Below are 17784 nucleotides of genomic sequence, written 5' to 3'. Positions count from 1 at the left end.
CGTAAGTTACAATATGTGGCATTTGTGGGAATGGGGAGAGAAAAACATTCATTCCTGTATCAAAGTATTGTGTCTCTTGATCCAAACCTGAGTTTTGTCTTACAAATTGACCAAATATTCAATAATCAAAATTTGAGTTGATGTACAAAATATTTCAAGAAGACATTTTCGCCCTGGCTGGTGTGGCTCAGTGGATTGAGCTCCAGCCTACAAACCAAAGGGTCCCAGGTTTGACTCCCAGTCAGGGCACATGCCTGGGTTAACAGGCCAGGTCTCCAACAAGGGGCACATGAGAGGCAACCGCACATTGATGTTTCTCTCCCTTTCTTTCTCACTCCCTCCCCATCTCTAAAATAAATAAATACAATCTTTAAAAAAAAAGAAGAAGAAGACATTGTCAAAGACTTTAGCAATGAAATAGAATGCTGTAGAGGCTTTATCTAAATACATCCTAAGTATCCAGTATTATTATAGGATACATCTATAACTTGGGCACATAAACTCTGTAAGCCTCAATTTTCTTATGTGTAAATAGGTACAATAATAACTTGAGAGAGAGACAAAAAGACAGACAAACATCAATGTGAGAAACACCAATAGGCTGCCTCCTGCACACGCCCCAATGGGGGATCGAACCTGAAGCCTAGGTATGTGCCATAACCAGGAATTGGACCTGCAACCTTTTGGTGTATTGGACAATGCTCAAACTAAGCAGCCCAAGGAAGGGCAATAGGGGTGGTTATTTCAGATGAGAGTGAACAGACTGACACCTCTCAGCAGGCGATAGTTAAGCAGGGATCTGAATGACATTTAAGGAATAGGCACAACCACCAGTGTAACCAGAGGGGTAAACAATGATGAGATGTGAAATCAGATAGCTAGCCAGCGGCCAAATTCTATGGGTCCCTGTGGCCAAAGTGAGGATTTTTAATTTTATTCTAAAAGAGATAGAAAGCCAAGGAAGGATTTTAAGCAGAGGGGGTGAAATAATCTAATTTACATTTCCAAAACATGACTGACTACTACATAGGTATGAGTGGGAACAAAGAGACAGGAGGCTACTACAATAATGACTTAGACCAGAGTAGAAATGGTAAAAAGTAACTGGATTCAAAATAGCTTTGTGACAGCAGAAATGATAGGACTGGCTGCTGAATTATGAGTGGCCTATTAAAAAAAAGAGAAGAGGCAAGAGGGACTCCAATATTTTTGATAACAAAAACTAAAATAATGAGTTAAGAAGGAAGGAAGAATCACTTTAGGTGGCAGGGAGGGAAAAAAAAATAGTTCTGTTGAGGTACTTCTAAGGCTTTCAAGTAGAGTTAAATTAGCAGCTGGCCAGACAAGTTTACAGATCTACAGAGAGGTCCAGGCTGGAGAAATGAATTTCGGAATCATCATCATTTCAATGACATTTAAAGCCTTGAGCCTGGATGAAATCACTTAGGGAGTCTATCTTCTCCAGATACAGGGAAATGCTCAAAAAGCAGAGGCAAAGTCTTGGTTCACTGTTGACACAGGGAGGTGAGGAAGAACGGAGAATGGCCTGTGAGTGAGGAAGGCAATCAGGAGGGCATGGGGTCCTGAGAGCCAAGAGACGGAATGTTTCAAGGAGGAAGTCAAGCTATGTTAGCCGCTACTATTACAACGCTTATTACCACAACCATCTTCTGGATTCCACAGAAGAAGGAGCCTTTGTTCAGGCTGCTTCCTGACTTGCTCTGCTCACCCTCATCTCTGGGCCTTGGCTCCCTGTCGCTATTCAGATCTTGTCTAGTTTCAAGGCTGTTTTCTTAAGTTCCCCTTCATAGATCAGAAAGGCAACCTGAAAACTGAAGATCTTAATGTATCTTTCCCAAAGTCCAAAGGAAGAGGATCCTACATTGATCCTCTCCCTACACCTTCCCCTCTTATCTTCAAACGTTTTATTTCTCATGCTGTAGCTGTTGTTACCCTAGGAAAGCTGAAGAGTGAAGAACAGGGCAACATCTTCCATGCAAAGGCTTACTTGAAGACCCTTAGCCAAGATAAATGAAATGCCTTTAAAATGACTGTCATAAATGTTCCATAGGTTTCAGTTTACTGATGAACCACAAGACCATCTTCTCTTTCTTGGGGTCTCTCTTCAAGTCAAAATTAGCCTTACGAAATCCATTAAGTCCCTTAATTTTACCCTTTTTTCCTTGCCTTCTTTCCAACTTGGTTATTTCAGCATACAGATGCAGAAATAATGTTTTAATTACTAAGCCCTAGAAAACAAGGCAGTCAAAACAAAATTTGTACTAAAAAGCCTTTTAGTCTACAGAATAATTTTGTTTAATATCCCAAAGTCTCTATGTAGTAATTATACTGTTGTTGGCAAACTACTAAAGATTCTGCCTGTAACTACAATTAAGATATCAGTGTGGCAACACTGGATCCCCATGACATCTTCAGCACAAACTTCCTTTTCCAAAAGCTTCCTACACCCAAAATTAAGAAAAATGGCACATAATGACAGTATTTTGTATACACTTAATATTCCAAAACCATAAAACAAAAACCCATAAGCAGTCACATCCCGACTCAGAATAATCTATTTCCAGAAATATATTAAAGTGGTAAATAAAGCATATTGCCGTAAGGTAGATTTGAGCAAAAAACCTACATTCATAACATTCCTTAATTAATTTAAAATAACAAACTTAGACTCCAAATCTTATCAACAGAATAAATGTACTATATGTATTCACTATATACTCAATCTCTTTGTATTAAAAAGAAACATACAATAGGGAGAAAAATGACCAATTCTGTAGTGTCACAATGTCATTAACTGGGAATAAAATAAATATGCAGTCAAAAATAAACAGTAAACTCTCAGTTAATAATAATTCTGCTTTCTAAGCAAAATTTTAAAAATATATTTATTGATTATGCTATTACAGTTGTCCCATTTCCACCCCCCCTCACTCCACTCCATCCTGCCCACCTCCTCCCTCCCACACTCCCCCCCTATAGTTCATGTCCATGGATCATACTTATAAGTTCTTTGGCTTCTACATTTCCTACACTATTCTTACCCTCCCCCTGTCTATTTTCCACTTATCATCTATGCTACTTATTCTCTGTACCTTCCCCCCCCTCCCCCTCCCACTCCCCTATTGACAACCCTCCATGTGATCTCCATCTCTATGGTTCTGTTCCTGTTCTAGTTGTTTGCCTAGTTTGCTCGTTTTTGTTTTACATGTGGTCGTTAATAACTGTGAGTTTGCTGTCATTTTTACTGTTCCTATTTTTTATCTTCTTTTTCTTAGGTAACTCCCTTTAACATTTCATATGATAAGGGCTTGGTGATGATGAACTTCTTTAACTTGACCTTATCTGAGAAGCACTTTATCTTCCCTTCCATTCTAAATGATAGCTTTGTTGGATAGAGCAATCTTGGATGTAGGTCCTTGCCTTTCATGACTTGGAATACTTCTTGCCAGTCCCTTCTTGCCTAGAAGGTCTCTTTGGAGAAATCAGCTGACAGTCTTATGGGAGGTCCTTTGTAGGTAACTGTGTTGTTTTCTCTTGCTGCTTCTAAGATTCTCTCCTGTTTAATCTTGGGTAATGTAATGATGATGTGCCTTGGTGTGTTCCTCCTTGGGTCCAGCTTCTTTGGGATTCTCTGAGCTTCCAGGAAGTCTATTTCCTTTGCCAGATTAGGGAAGTTCTCCTTCATTATTTGTTCAAATAAGTTTTCAATTTTTTGTTCTTCCTCTTCTCCTTTTGGCACCCCTATAATTCGGATGTTGGAACGTTTCAGGATGTCCTGGAGGTTCCTAAGCCTCTCCTCATTTTTCCCAATTCTTGTTTCTTCATTCTTTTCTGGTGGGATGTTTCTTTCTTCCTTCTGGTCCACACCGTTGATTTGAGTCTCAGTTTCCTTCGCATCACTATTGGTTCCCTGTACATTTTCCTTTGTCTCTCTTAGCACAGCCTTCATTTTTTCATCTAGTTTTCGACCAAATTCAACCAATTCTGAGCGTCCTTATTACCAGTGTTTTGAACTGTGCATCTGATAGGTTGGCTATCTCTTCCTCGCTTAGTTGTATTTTTTCTGGAGCTTTGAAGTGTTCTGTCATTTGGGCCGCCTTTTTTTTTTTTTTTTTTTTTTGGTCTTGGTGCATCTGTTACTTAAAGGGGCGGAGCCTTAGGTGTTCACCGGGGCGGAGTAACGCTGGTGGCTGTGCTGTGATGCTGTACGTGGGGGAGGGGCCAAGAGGGAGCAATGGCGCCCGCTCCACTCTCCACCGGATTTTAGACACTCCCTCTGCTACACACAATCAAATTGGGCCCCTCTGGTGCTGGTTCCCGAGTGGGTGGGTTTGTGCTCGCTCTAGGCCCCTGTGGGTTTCTAAGGACCTCTCCTGTGAGGCTGGAGTTTCTCCTGCTGCCTCCCCAACCCCCATGGGCGTTTTCAATCACAGGTTTGAGGATTTCCCCCATGCTGGAGCCCTGGGTTTCGGGTCTGCTTCGCTCCCCGCCGTTCGTCCCGGTTTATCTATGCGTGAGTGTGGGGCCGCAGGGCCTGCTAGTGGTCAGACTGCCTGCCCCTTTCGTCCCACACTCCGCCAGTCTCGGTCCCACCACGGCAATGGAAGTCCTCTCCACCACGGATGCCCGTCTCCGCCCCTCCTACTGGTCTGGATGAATGTTTATTTTTTATCTCCTTGGTGTCCGACTTCCTTGCCATTTGATTTTCTGTCAGTTCTGGTTGTGCAAGGAGGCGCAGTGTGTCTACCTACGCTTCCAACTTGGTTCTCTCTAAGCAAATTTTTTAAAAAATTGATTGATTTTAGAGACAGAGAGGAAGAGACAGAAGAACAGAGAAAGAGTAAGGGGGTGGGGAGAGAAACATGGATTTGCTGTTCCACTTATTTACACATTCACTGGTCGATTCTTGTGCGTGTCCTGACCAGGGACCGAACCCCCATCCTTGGTGCACTGGGACAATGCTCTAACTGATGGAGCTATCCGGCCAGGGCCTAAGCAAATTTTGAATGATTTGAAAGGAGATTATTTGGAAGACCTAGTTCTTCTTTAATCTAAGTGGAACAAAGCTGTCTGAACTAATATCAATATCCTTTTTATTCATAATTTCCCTCCATCAAGAAAGAACATTAAAATAAAATTTAATCTAACGGTTAAATTAGACGTAGACACTCACTATTACTACACAGAATAGTAAAACAATAACTATAATGAGAGGCAATAGGTACAGCACAGAGGTTGAAAGTGAGGGCTTGGAGCCAGAGAGCAGTCCATTTTCCAGTTCTCCAAATTCTTGGGTGTGTGGCCCCAGTCAAGTCAGTCAGTCCCTATCACCTACCTGTGAATGGAGAAGAGTGAGCATTTGCCACAGGACTATTGTTAGGATTAAATGAGTGAAAATCTATAAATTTCTAACTGTGCCTGGCCTGGCTTGAGTATTCATTATTTTTGTTGTTAATGATTACTAATTATGCTCTTCCCTCCACTAAAAGGCAATTTAAAAAGTAAAAGCTGCTTTGTTTTTCCCTGCATCCATTTTGCCTCCTCAAGTTTATTCAGTTACAAAAGGAACTCGGCTATCAGGCCAGAACAATGTCACAGGGAAACAGTAAATGTAGTGAATCGTTTCCTCATTTCGGTAGCTTCTGCTAACTCTGGCCACACGGTTTTCTGTTCTGCCGAAACAAAGAGGACTTTGCAGACATTCCCACCTTCCCTCGCCCTACCCCTCAATTACTTAGATGCCTCTCCTCAATGCTTTCATCACCAGTCCTCACACTGCTTTTACTATTTATTTCTAAGACAAAACTAAAAACTCTCTGAGAGCTTGGTGGCCTCTCAGCCTATGCGTACTGAACAACAAAAATCGAATGTCCTATAGATGCTCTCAAAGCCTAATTTCACGTATCTTATTTCTACCAACTCTAAACAATAACAACACAAAAGCCCAGGTAGTCCCCAGCCAGTTACAGAAGATGACTCTCACCTCTGCAGTTCCACTGATGACCCTCTCCACCCTCCCCCCACTCTGAAGCATGCGGAACGTTGTCATTATTGCCTTAGTTTTCTTCACAGTTTTACCCCATCCACGTGTGTATGGGGTAAGGAACATAGAGAACAGCTGCACATGTTTTCAAATTTATATCAATAACATACATCACTTTATTTTGCAACATGTGAAGCCACACTTATGTATGACTTCTGTCTGTGTGTAGGCCTGTGGTAACTCTTCTTTGCTGTATTCTATTACGTATATAAACGTACCATGGAGTTCTGGTCAAGATGATGAAGTAGGTAAACACTGTGCTTGTCTCCTCCCAGGACCACTGAACTCTAGAAAAATCAACCTGGAGAACCACTTGAAAACTATCTGAACAGAAGTCCTATAACTAAGAATGGAAAGCAGAAACCATACTGAGACTGACTGACAATGAATGAATGAATGAATGAGTGAATAAATATAAATGTAATACAATTTATTTATCCAGTCTTTTGCTGATGGAAACTGAGTTGCTTCTGGTGTGGTTTTTTTATGAATGCTGCCCTAGGTGGGTGGCTCAGTGGGTTATAGAGTGCCATCCCGATATGCTAAGGTTGTAGGTTCCCTCCCTAGTCAGTGCACATAAAAGAATCAACCAGTGAATGCATAAACAGGGGAACAGCAAGTCGATGTTTCTCTCTCCCTCTCTCTAAAACAATTTTTAAAAAACTGAGTGTTGTTAGGAGTTTAAATGCCCAAACCTTCAGCAGTCTTAGTGACTTCCAAAGAAATGCACTACACTGGTAGAAGTTATAGAGAGAAATATGATTGGGCATGAATGATCTCACAGTTCACAGAATGAATCCCAACAAAGGGTAAGTTAAAAGAAACTAGACATTCCATCTCTCAGGCCAGAGCTCATGGTGTGGAGGTGGAAAAATAGTAGCTAAAAAGAGCTGGGCTTATCCTTTTCTCCAGCCACAGAGTGAAGGGCGCTTTGGATGCTATGTTATGAAGTTTACATCTTAGTCTGATCTAACTAATTAAGGCCTGACCTACCAAGGAAAAGACTTAGGGAGACCTCATTCTGATTCAAGGCTAGTGCCTCTTATCCCTTTTGGGGGGCACAAATCTCTCTAAAAATGTAAAAGTGATTACTCCCTCCCTAGGAAAATGAGTAAGACATTTTGCATACGATTTCAAGGTGTTCTCACCTTGACAGACACTCAGAGGTCTATACATAGACCCCAGGAAAAGAAACCCAAACTAAAACGCAAGTGAGAATTAGGTAATACTAATGAAAGAAGAAAAAAATACTAAAGACTAACAAGAAAAGATGAGAAAACAAAAATCTAACCACTTAACTAAACAGAAACAACAAAAATTCATTGAAATGGAGCAGAAGGCTGAGGTAAGGAGGTTACAAGACAAAAAAAAATGATTCTAAAGTGGGAGAAACTTGGAATATTATGGGATATTATTAAACAAAGCCATTTGTGTATGTACTTGGGTCTCAAAAATGTCAAGGCAGTAACATTTATCTGTGCCATGGAAAGTATTTCCTGTAAGACCAGAAAGTGCTTAAATAAAACTGCTACGACTCAGTTTTCAGATCTGGCACATTCCCTAAAGTATTCCTTCACCCTCTTCTACTTATTCAAGAGATCTTATGGCAGGAACATTCCACTGCATTCCATCTGCAATCAGCTATAATCCCTCTGAGCAGCGGTCTAGGCCAGCTTGCCTGCATAGAAATCTTTTAATACAGTGAACACATGTGGCTACAGCAGATTTATTTCATTTTTTTCAACAATTTTAGATTTAAAATACATGCTCTCTCCCAATCTTAAGTCCAGTGTTTTGGGGTTGTTTTTTTTTTAAAGCGAAACAAACCAATATTACTTTCTAAATATAGCAAGCAGCTCACTTAAACTATCTCACTTAGAAATTATTTGGATTACATATTAGTCAAATTACAAATTACTAATAAATTGCCACATAAAATTAAAAAACAGAAATAGAAAATAATAGAAAAAAATGAAAATGCCAAAAATCCTAAAGGAAAAAGTCTCTGATAACAACTAGGTAACTAACTGCCTTTCCAAGAACAAACACCTTTCAAAGGAACCAAAATTACCCTGAGGCATGACAAAGTAAGTATTTAGCTAGAAAACTAGCCCTACTTTTTCCAAGGCTGATTCAGCTAATGAAGACTTTTGTGTCAGTAGACTAATGCAAATTTAAAAGTCAAATTGCTCTTGCTAAACGTTTATGTGCAATAGGCAACCTGTTAGAGCCAGATGAGGGTCATAACACTACTAAGTTCTAATAAGCCACAATTCTGAAATTTTCCCCACATGTACTGGATGTTTAGTTTAAATTCTAGTGGAAATGCCCTATTGTCAATTAAATTTACACGTGCCCTTTGCCAAACTCACATCTGCACTTTTTAAAAACCCTGTTCAATGTCAGTATCACTTTGATCACTTTTACATTGTACTGAGGTTATTTTAGTGTGTCTTGTCTCTTCTACCACAAACGAGTAACTCCCTAAGGGCAGGGTCTGTGTACATACAATTCTGTAACCCCTACAGACACACATTATAGTAGACTCTCAAAAGAGGAAGGGAAAGACAGAAAGGACAAGGCAGAGAAGGCAAGGCAGAGCACGGCCACTCAGCCTTTCGTATAGAAAAGTTTTAGACAAGATGTGATGGAAAAACAATTGGTAGTTCGGTGCTGTGCTTAGGGCAGTCCACAGATTAGTTTTCATAGGACTAGTAGAATATATCCGGGCCTAATTAATCACTAAATTATTAAGTACTTTTAATAAAAATCAGGCATTTCTTCTTTAATATTTTATCAAAAAACATTTCAATATTTTCAGCAGTTCTGGAGATTTCTGGTGGGGTATAAGCAAAAATGGCTGAATAAAACTTATATCCTCACAAATTCTAAATTTTATGGCCCCATCATAAAAAGGTATTCAAATAGGAATCTTATTTTCTTCTTCAATTTGCTAGCAACCACAAGTGAAGACATCTTAAATCCTTCACCCAAAGTGGATATCATTATTTGGGTAATTTTACTTTTCCCTCCTAAAGTGACATTATTTAAAATACAATGAAAATAGGGTTAAAAAGCTATGTATCTTAAAAGCAATGAGACTTTAACACCTTTTTTTACTATCCATCAATAATCTCTTAATGAATTTAATCCATTTGATTAAAAAAATAGCAAAATCAGAAAGTCAAGCAGACCTAAATTCATATCCATTTCCTATAACTATCCAGTACTAAAGAAAATGTTTTAATTTTACTACATAGGCTAATAGTTTAATTCTTTTTTAAAAAAAGATTTTATTTATTTTTAGAGAGAGGGGAAGGAAGAGAGAAAGACAGGAAGAGAAACATCAACGTGTGGATGCCTCCCATGTGCCCCACTGGGGACCTGGCCCGCAACCCAGGCATGTGCCCTAACTGGGAATCAAACCGGAGACCCTTTGGTTCGCAGCCCGAGCTCAATCCACTGAGCTACACTAGGCAGGTTAATAGTTTAATTCTTTTAGACAATCAATGGATTACTTTTTTTTTTGATAGTATATTTGGTACTTAGCATACATACATAAAGTAAATACTTGCTAATAAAGAAACCCTGTTAACTTATTATGGATAGTCTTTCATGCTAAAATCTCAAAGGAAACAAATTTTACAAGTTATCAACATGAATTGTATTATTCAGGTATTTAAAACATTTAGTGCAGTCAAGACTGAAAAATAAGCTACTATTATACTGTATCACTAATCTTAGAAAAAGATGTTGCTGCTTAACTATCTCTGGAAAGAAATCTCACATAAGCTGTTTCTAAAGAGAGGAAAATGGTTGACTATGTGATGGGGTGAGAGGAAGTACTATAATACTCGTTGTACCTAATGAATTTTATACTATGTAAATGAATGTACTGTATATTCACAAAATAAATCACAACTGGGGGGAAATTAGGATGTTATTTGACCTTGACAATTAATATAATCTTTCAACCAACTGAAGATGTAGTTATTCTAACATGATTTGTCATCAAGAAAAAACAGCATCATTACTTAACACTAACAAAATTTTCTATTTTTATTATATGGTAAATTGATTTTTACATTTCATGGATATGGTCTTTTAATATTCATTTTCTACTTAAAATTTTCTAGTAAGATTTCCAACCCTATAAGGAAAGTAGCAACAGATATCCCAACCACTAATGAAAAACCACTCTGTGACACTGGAGATTTCTCCTGGATAGTTCAATATGCAAAACATATCAGAGAAGAGTAGTTTTTTAAAAAATCAATTCTAACTCCTTGAGCATTATCCCACAAAGGGAAAGGTCATTGGTTCAATTCATAGTCAGGGCACAGGCCTGGGTTGCAGGTTTGGTACCAGGCTGGGGGGGGGGGTGCAGCGAGAGGCCACTGATAGATATTTCTCTCTCACGTTGATGTTTCTCTCCCTCTATTTCTTCTTCCCTTCCCCAAGCTCTAAAAAAATTAATTAATCAATCAAATCTTTGAAATCAATTCTGGATCCTGATACAGAATTTCCTAAAGTCCACCTTTTAAAAAAACTTGTGATATATACCATTATATTTAAAGGCAATCCCAACAGCCAAAAATGCCTCCAAACTATGTTATAATTAAATGTATTTTTTCAGAGAGAAATAATTAGTTCAATAATCAGGATTTAGTGTGCCCATTTCAGCAGCACATATACTAAAATTGGTACAATACAGAGAAGATTGGAACGATATAGAATAATCTTTGCCCCCTGTGCAAAGATTAGTTAAATACAGTATAAAACTTAATGCTTAAAATAAAGTACAATAATATAGCTTAAATGAGTGACATTTAAGAACACAAACATTTGTTTTCTAGTTCAGTTTTAAGCCTAGCTCAAACTTTAAGAAAGGAGCCAATGATCAATACTGACTTTCCTTTTAAACAGTTTTATTGAACTACAATTTACATCCCATGAAGTTCACCCAGTTAAAGTGTATAATTCAAGGGAGTGAGGGGAAGTGGAAGAGGGTCTGGAGGGACAAATGGTGATGGACAGAGATCTGACCTGGGATGGTGAACACACAACACAGCATACAGATGTTATACTGTAGAATTGTGTCCCTGAACCTGTATAATTGTGTTAACCAGTGTCACCCCAATAAATTCAATAAAAAGGAAAAAGAAAGTATATAATTCAATACTGAATTTTGCATCTCTTTTTCATTTACAATTAATTCATAGGATATAATTCACAGAATCATTGGCATAACTGAAAAACAAATGTAAATTACAAACAATGGTATCACCAGTTTAGACTCCTACTTTTAAATATTAAAAGATAGATTATTACTAGTCCTATTTACCAAGTTCAAGGAAGTGTGTAAGCAATAGAAAGTTCAAAGTTTGGGGTTTTTTTTTTAATTTTTTAAAAAAATTAATTTATTTTTAGAGAGGGGAAGGGAGGAAGAAAGAGAGGGAGAGAAACATCAATGTGTGGTTGCCTTCCGTAGACCCCGTACTGGGGACCTGGCCCAACCCAGGCACGTGCCCTGAGTGAGAACTGAACTGGTGACCTTTGCTTCACAGGCCAGCACTCAATCCACTGAGCCACAACAGCCAGGGCAGAAAGTTCAAAGGTACACAAGAGGGATCACCAAAAAAAAAAAAAAAAAAAAAAAAGAAAGTAAGTAAGTAAGTCCAACTCATAGTAACGTAGAATGGTGGTTACCAGAAGCTGAGGAAGAGGGGTGGGAGGGAGAGGGTATTGATCAAAAGACATAAACTTTCAGTTATAAGATGAGTAAGTTCTGAAGACCTAATGTGCACCATGGTGACTACAGTAGATCTCAAGTGTTCTCACCACATACACAAAACCATAACTATGAGAGATGATGAATATTTTAATTAGTTTGATTGCGGTGATCATTTTACAATGTATACATGTATCAAACCATCATATTATGTATCTTAAATATATAGGGTTGGGCAAAAGTAGGTTTACAGTTATGAGTACATGAAACACAGATTTCATTCTTGTATTATTTCTTAATTATTATTTTCCATACGAACAACTATAAACCTACTTTTGTCCTGCCCTGTATATAATTTTATTTCCCACTGGTATAATCTTCTACACAGAACACTGTCAAACGGCCCACAGACAGATGAGATCAGTACGGTTTCCCCCAACTATTTAGCATTAACTTGAAGAATCTATAATTCTTCTGCTTTTTCACAAAGCTATAGCTACATATTCTAGCTATATCTATTGGTCAACTCAAAGAAATATTGTAAGAGTTTTAAGACTATCTTGGTAAGCTGAAGTGCTATTTTAAGTCAAAAAAGAAAAAGAATCTTGGCAACTCAAAAGGTATATTACATGTTATCATTAGTAAAAATTATTGCTTACACCTTTACTATCATTAAGATTTCAACCTAATTACACTAGCTAATTAATTCAGTTCTCCAGTGATTCCTCAATTGTAAAGAACAAAATAAATAGTCTATATTTAAATTTGGTAGAGAAAATATCATGGCGGGGAGCATTTAATGGGCCATTCAAAATAGCAAAGTTCAAAGTGGTAATACCCAAATGTTCATTTATTCTGATCACAGCAAGAAGGGAAAGGAGGAAGGATAGGAAAGTGAGATATAACTGATCGAAAACAACATGTACTTACTAGTTGAGTTGCCTTGCATCTGAATGATGCACTTGGACTCTTTGCTGGTCTCTCGAGAATTGAAGGGCCGCACACGGACAGCCACCTTCACCGAGGCTCCCGACATACTGATTGATGGTCTTGTTATATATATGCAGTCCAGAAAGAAAGAATCAAATCTTCTTTTGAATTTATGTTCGAGCTTCCTTTAAAGAAAAAAATCCACAGAAAGTAGTCAGAATTAAAGCTCGTGCTAACTTGAGCATAAGAGCTCTTATATCTTAGTACTATTTCTGCTTTCATTTCTAAAAATCTCATTTTTTCCTCCCTGTAAATCTATAAAATAGAAAATTATGACCGAATTTGTTTTCCTACTCCATTACCTCTTTACCATATACAAAAACTCCCTAAACGTAGTAATAAAAAATGTAGCTGTAAAGTAACAGGTATCTTATCTTGCCCTCTGTTTTTCCAAATCAATCTTCAGTAACATGAAAAACACAAAGCTTTTATTTGTTAGAGTTCTTTACACAAGTAAATTCACATCTGTAAAAACAACTTACTTTACAGAAGTGCACTGAACCTTCTATACTTTTGATTGCAGGTTGAAACATTCAGTTATCTGATATATTCTTAAACAGTAAGGGACAAAGAGTTCTAGTTTGCTCCTTTAACTTCTAAGTATTCAGAGATTCCTTTAACTTGGATGATCCCTTTCATTTGTGTCTCATTTGACCCTAGCGACCATCCTGTACAAAGAATCAAAAGATTCCAAGAAACTCAGGCTCCATCCTCTGAAGTGCAGAATCAAATCACTACATTTTACTACTGAATGAATCCACAGGAAAAAATGTGAACGTTTTTCAAAGGACGTTTCCCTCCCAACAGAACAAAACGAACACTATTCTGTGAAAAGAACCCATATAAGTAATTTCCACAAGAAAAAGCAGATCTCAATCTGTACTCTATTATTATACAAACATCTTCAAGACCATAAAAAAAAATAGAAAGAAAAAAGAAAAATACTTTAAAGTTCAATTATCAGAAAGCCCCAATAGAACTTAAACCTGTTCTGGCTGGTGTGGCTCAGTGGATTGAGCACTGGCCTTGGAACCAAAAGATCATTTCAATTCCTGATCAGGGCACATGCCTGGGTTGCAGGCCAGGTCCCCAGTTGGTGGCACGTGAAGAAGCAACTGATCAATATTTCTCTCACATATCAACGTTTCTCTCCCTCTCTTTCTCCCTCCTTTACCATCAATTTAAGAAATAAATAAAATCTTTTCTAAAAATAAAAACTTAGACCAATTATTTCCCACATAATTAAGTAGAGATTAGGAATGCTAACCCCCAGTTGCACAACCACAAATATCTTCCACAAGATAAAGCCTAAATAAATAAAAAACCAAAAGCTACTCTCTTTATTTTCTCAACAGCATTACCACTATTTGAAATTCTTGTTTTTTGAAACATGTCTATTGTCTGTCTCCCTCACACCACCACCAGACCAGAATGTTCAGAGATCTTATCTGCTAGCACTTAGAACAATACCTGGTGAAAAAACCGAGTAAATAAATGTTCCTTGAAAGGATGAATTAATAAATTATATTTTCCAATAGTAAAAACTGTTAAAGTCCTTTGCCTGGTTTACTGATTTTTTTTCTTTTTGTCTCAAATGATTACAATATTTATTGATATTGATCTCTTTATACCTGCAATATTTTTCTAGTCCCTTTCCCACTTTGTTTACATTAAACAGATGGTACTTTTAAAAAATGTATCAAATATTTATTGTGATCACATTTATCAAATGAAAGCTTAGAGTTTTTAACCTTCCCAATCAATACAGCATGACCAACAGTCACAAGTTGAGCACAGTACTGTGCCAAGAGAGAATGAATGAAGATGCAGAGAGAGAACACCTTTCAACCCCTAGAGTTCACTTTGATACACAGCCATCATCTCAACACTCTGCATGTCCCATTACTTTCTTCCCCAAACTAGCAATTTCTGCTAATCTCCTATTTCTATCTGGCCCTATACCACAAATCTTAAGAGTCATCTTTGTTTCCTTCTCCTTGAATCTTTTTATTAGTGTTAACATTATTAATGAGATGCCATAGGAAAACTTTAAAAACAAATTTGCATTTTCTGTCTCTTCCTTCCTCTTATTCCCCCTGCTATTATCCCAATCTATTTACTACCTCAACTGATTTTTAAGCTTTTAGCTTTTGTTAGGATTGATAAAACAGAATCATATGAGGGCCTTTCGAAAGTATATGTTGATAGAAGGAGACCAGACTTTGGGTGATGAACATACAATAAAACATATAAATGTTGTATTATAAAGTTGTACACCTGAAATTTATATGATGTTCTTAACCACTGTTACCCCCAATAAATTTAATTTTTAAAAAAAGAAAAGCAAATGAGCCTGTACTCCCCAACCTGGTACTGGACAGTTCTGAGATAGGCTCCAGGTATGGGTTCTTTGTTTAATTTCCAAAAAGATGATGTAAATCTCCAGCTGAGAACCCTGTGTTACGCAACTGCTTAACCCTGTTGCAACGCTAACCTTTCCAAAGCATAACTTTCAATTTCACTTCCAAACTGAAGAACCTTCTCTCATTCCCCAGTGCTTACAAAATCAAGACCAAAGTCAAGGTACTCTTGACTTCGCTCTAGTCAAGCTCCTTTACTATCCCATGTTCTTTCACACCTCCTAACAATTACTCCCCTATAATTTTCATTTTCAAATGAAAAGTCAAATGAATTTTCATTTTCTCCTCTCTTTGATAGCCCCCCTCCAGTCTTACCTCTTCCAAATGACTACCCAAACGTTCCAGGAATCACTGGAGTTTCCTGGAGCATTTATAGCCCCAAACACAGTTTGAGAACATTGCTATCATTTTATATGACTGCATTCTATTTTGTATTGTTCATGGCAAAAGGACACAATGCCAACTTAAAGGGGCTCCTACTGGACAAAAGATGGGATAATGAAAATATAAAAACACATACATACATGCAGCAAATAGACTGAAAGACATAAAATATATAAATTCATGAGTTCATGATGATAGTTTTTTAAAAGCTCATTATTCTGAAGATTGGCAAATAAAACAAAAGAACTGAGCACATATCCAATTTGTATATCCTGTATAAACTATATTCCTGACTAGCTAGAGAGTCAATGTGGGCAAGTTCTTCTTTACAGAAAAATTTCAGCTAATCATAAATGCAGAAGAAATGACAGAGTATCACCATTTTCCAACTCTAATGATATGAAGGCTCTCTGCAACAATCATCATTAGCTGCTAAAAAGTCTTCGATGAAAGGTTCACTGATGTGAGATTATGATAGTGTATGGACTGGGCTAACAACATCTGAATCAAATTTAATATTATTAAACATGGTACACCTAGGTTGCTTGTGCCTCCTGATGTGCTACAATAGGAAACACAGCACCATCTTTTAAGTATTCTTATCCCAAGCCCTTAAAAAAATACCAAATAGACTCAAGCTTCAAATGTTAACTACCAGTTTACAGGACATACGTGGAGCAAAGTAACAATTTAAAGGACACCTAAAAGATGCAATTAGTCAGCCAAATCCAGAATATGTAAAACTTTATAGGTCAAGTCACCCAGTTTCTTCAAATAAATAGCATAACTGGGGTAGGGGGTAATAATAAAAGAGACTCATGCTAGTTATCAAACAAATGCAATCATTTTTTTAATCAGGAAACTCTATAAAAAGACATTTCATAGACTGGGTATCAGATGATATTAAGGAATTTGTTAGGGGAAGACAGAAGAAACAAGTTTGCCAAAATGTCAAGAATTACTGAATATTATAGATATTTTTTTAAGATTTGATTTATTTTATTTTTAGAGAGAGAGAATGGGAGGGAGAGAAACATCAATCCGTGGTTGCCTCCCACATGCCCCTCACCAGGGAACCTGGCCCGCAACCCAGACATGTGCCCTGACTGGGAATCAAACTGGCAACCCTCTGGTTCACAGGCCGGCACCCAATCCACTGAGTCACACCAGCCAGGGCTGAATATTATAGATATTTAAATTAAAAAAAAAAACCAACTTCTTGTGTTTTATCTATGGCCTACCAAAATGCTGAATGCTGCTGACTGACACGCAAACAAACAACAAAGCTAGGTTTTAGATATAAAGCATTGTGCATTTGCAACTAGGAAGCAAACCACTAACATCTCTAATATCTAATGTCCCCATACATACACTTTTCAATATACTGTTTGACTCCTCTACCCAACTATCCTGCCAGCATTTCATTCAACCTGACACAACCAAAGTCAAGATCTCTCTCCACCTCCCTCCAGCAGCAGAGGCTCTTCCACCTCTTTTATTTATTTTAATGTTCTCACCATTCTCCCGTTCCCACACAAGTCTAATAGCTTGCTTCCTCTATCCATCCAAATTACATGGCTTCTACCTATAAAATCTCTTATTTCTACCATCACTATCCTTTTTAGGACCTCCATACTTCTCACCCAAGACTGTTAATCTTCTTACCCAACCGTACTACACAATACTATCATTTTCACCAATTTCATCCACACTACACAGTATCGCTAGACTCATCTTCCTGAAGTACAGGTCTGTTCATACAATTGTCCATTTAAATCCTCAAAGCTTCTCTAGTGTCTACCAAGCAATGACAAAACTCCCTGCAGCAGCGTTCAATGTGTTCTGCAACATAAACCACCTATTTTTATTAGCCCATAAAATACTGCCTTCCATCTACACTTCTTAACACCCACCCACCAGAGGGCTTCCTGAAAGCATCTCATGTTTTTCTGTCCCTATGCCTTTGTTCCAACTATCCATCGTGAGCTTCCCTCTCTCCTGTTTTTGTCAAAATTCAATCATTTTTCTGGGACCTTCTCACATGCTACATCTCTAAAGCCTTCGTAGATTGTCCCTGCTCTTCCAACCAAATGCAAATGCTTCTCCATTTAATGTTTTTCAATTCACTGATCCTACCTAAAGCAGAATAAGTTACTTTTCTTATCTTTACTATAGATATGAAGTTCCTTAAGGAC

At 37.7% G+C, this 17784-nt stretch overlaps 1 protein-coding gene across 8 annotated transcripts in view; it reads right to left on the bottom strand.

Annotated features, from left to right (window-relative positions):
• The window catches only part of KIF1B (kinesin family member 1B), a 139003-nt gene that overhangs the window by 111616 nt on the left and 9603 nt on the right, over positions 1–17784 (bottom strand). For all 8 annotated transcript variants that reach the window (XM_053920170.2, XM_053920162.2, XM_053920165.2 and 5 more), the window contains exon 2: positions 12726–12910. In XM_053920170.2, the coding sequence (XP_053776145.1) occupies positions 12726–12831 (106 nt within the window). In that variant the 5' untranslated portion in view covers positions 12832–12910. The remainder of the gene's footprint in view (positions 1–12725; positions 12911–17784) is intronic.

This window comes from Desmodus rotundus, chromosome 3 (assembly GCF_022682495.2).
Source record: "Desmodus rotundus isolate HL8 chromosome 3, HLdesRot8A.1, whole genome shotgun sequence".
Taxonomy (NCBI): domain Eukaryota; kingdom Metazoa; phylum Chordata; class Mammalia; order Chiroptera; family Phyllostomidae; genus Desmodus; species Desmodus rotundus.
The sequence above is the reverse complement of the archived record's forward strand: the minus strand, read 5'-3'. Positions and strand labels throughout refer to the sequence as shown.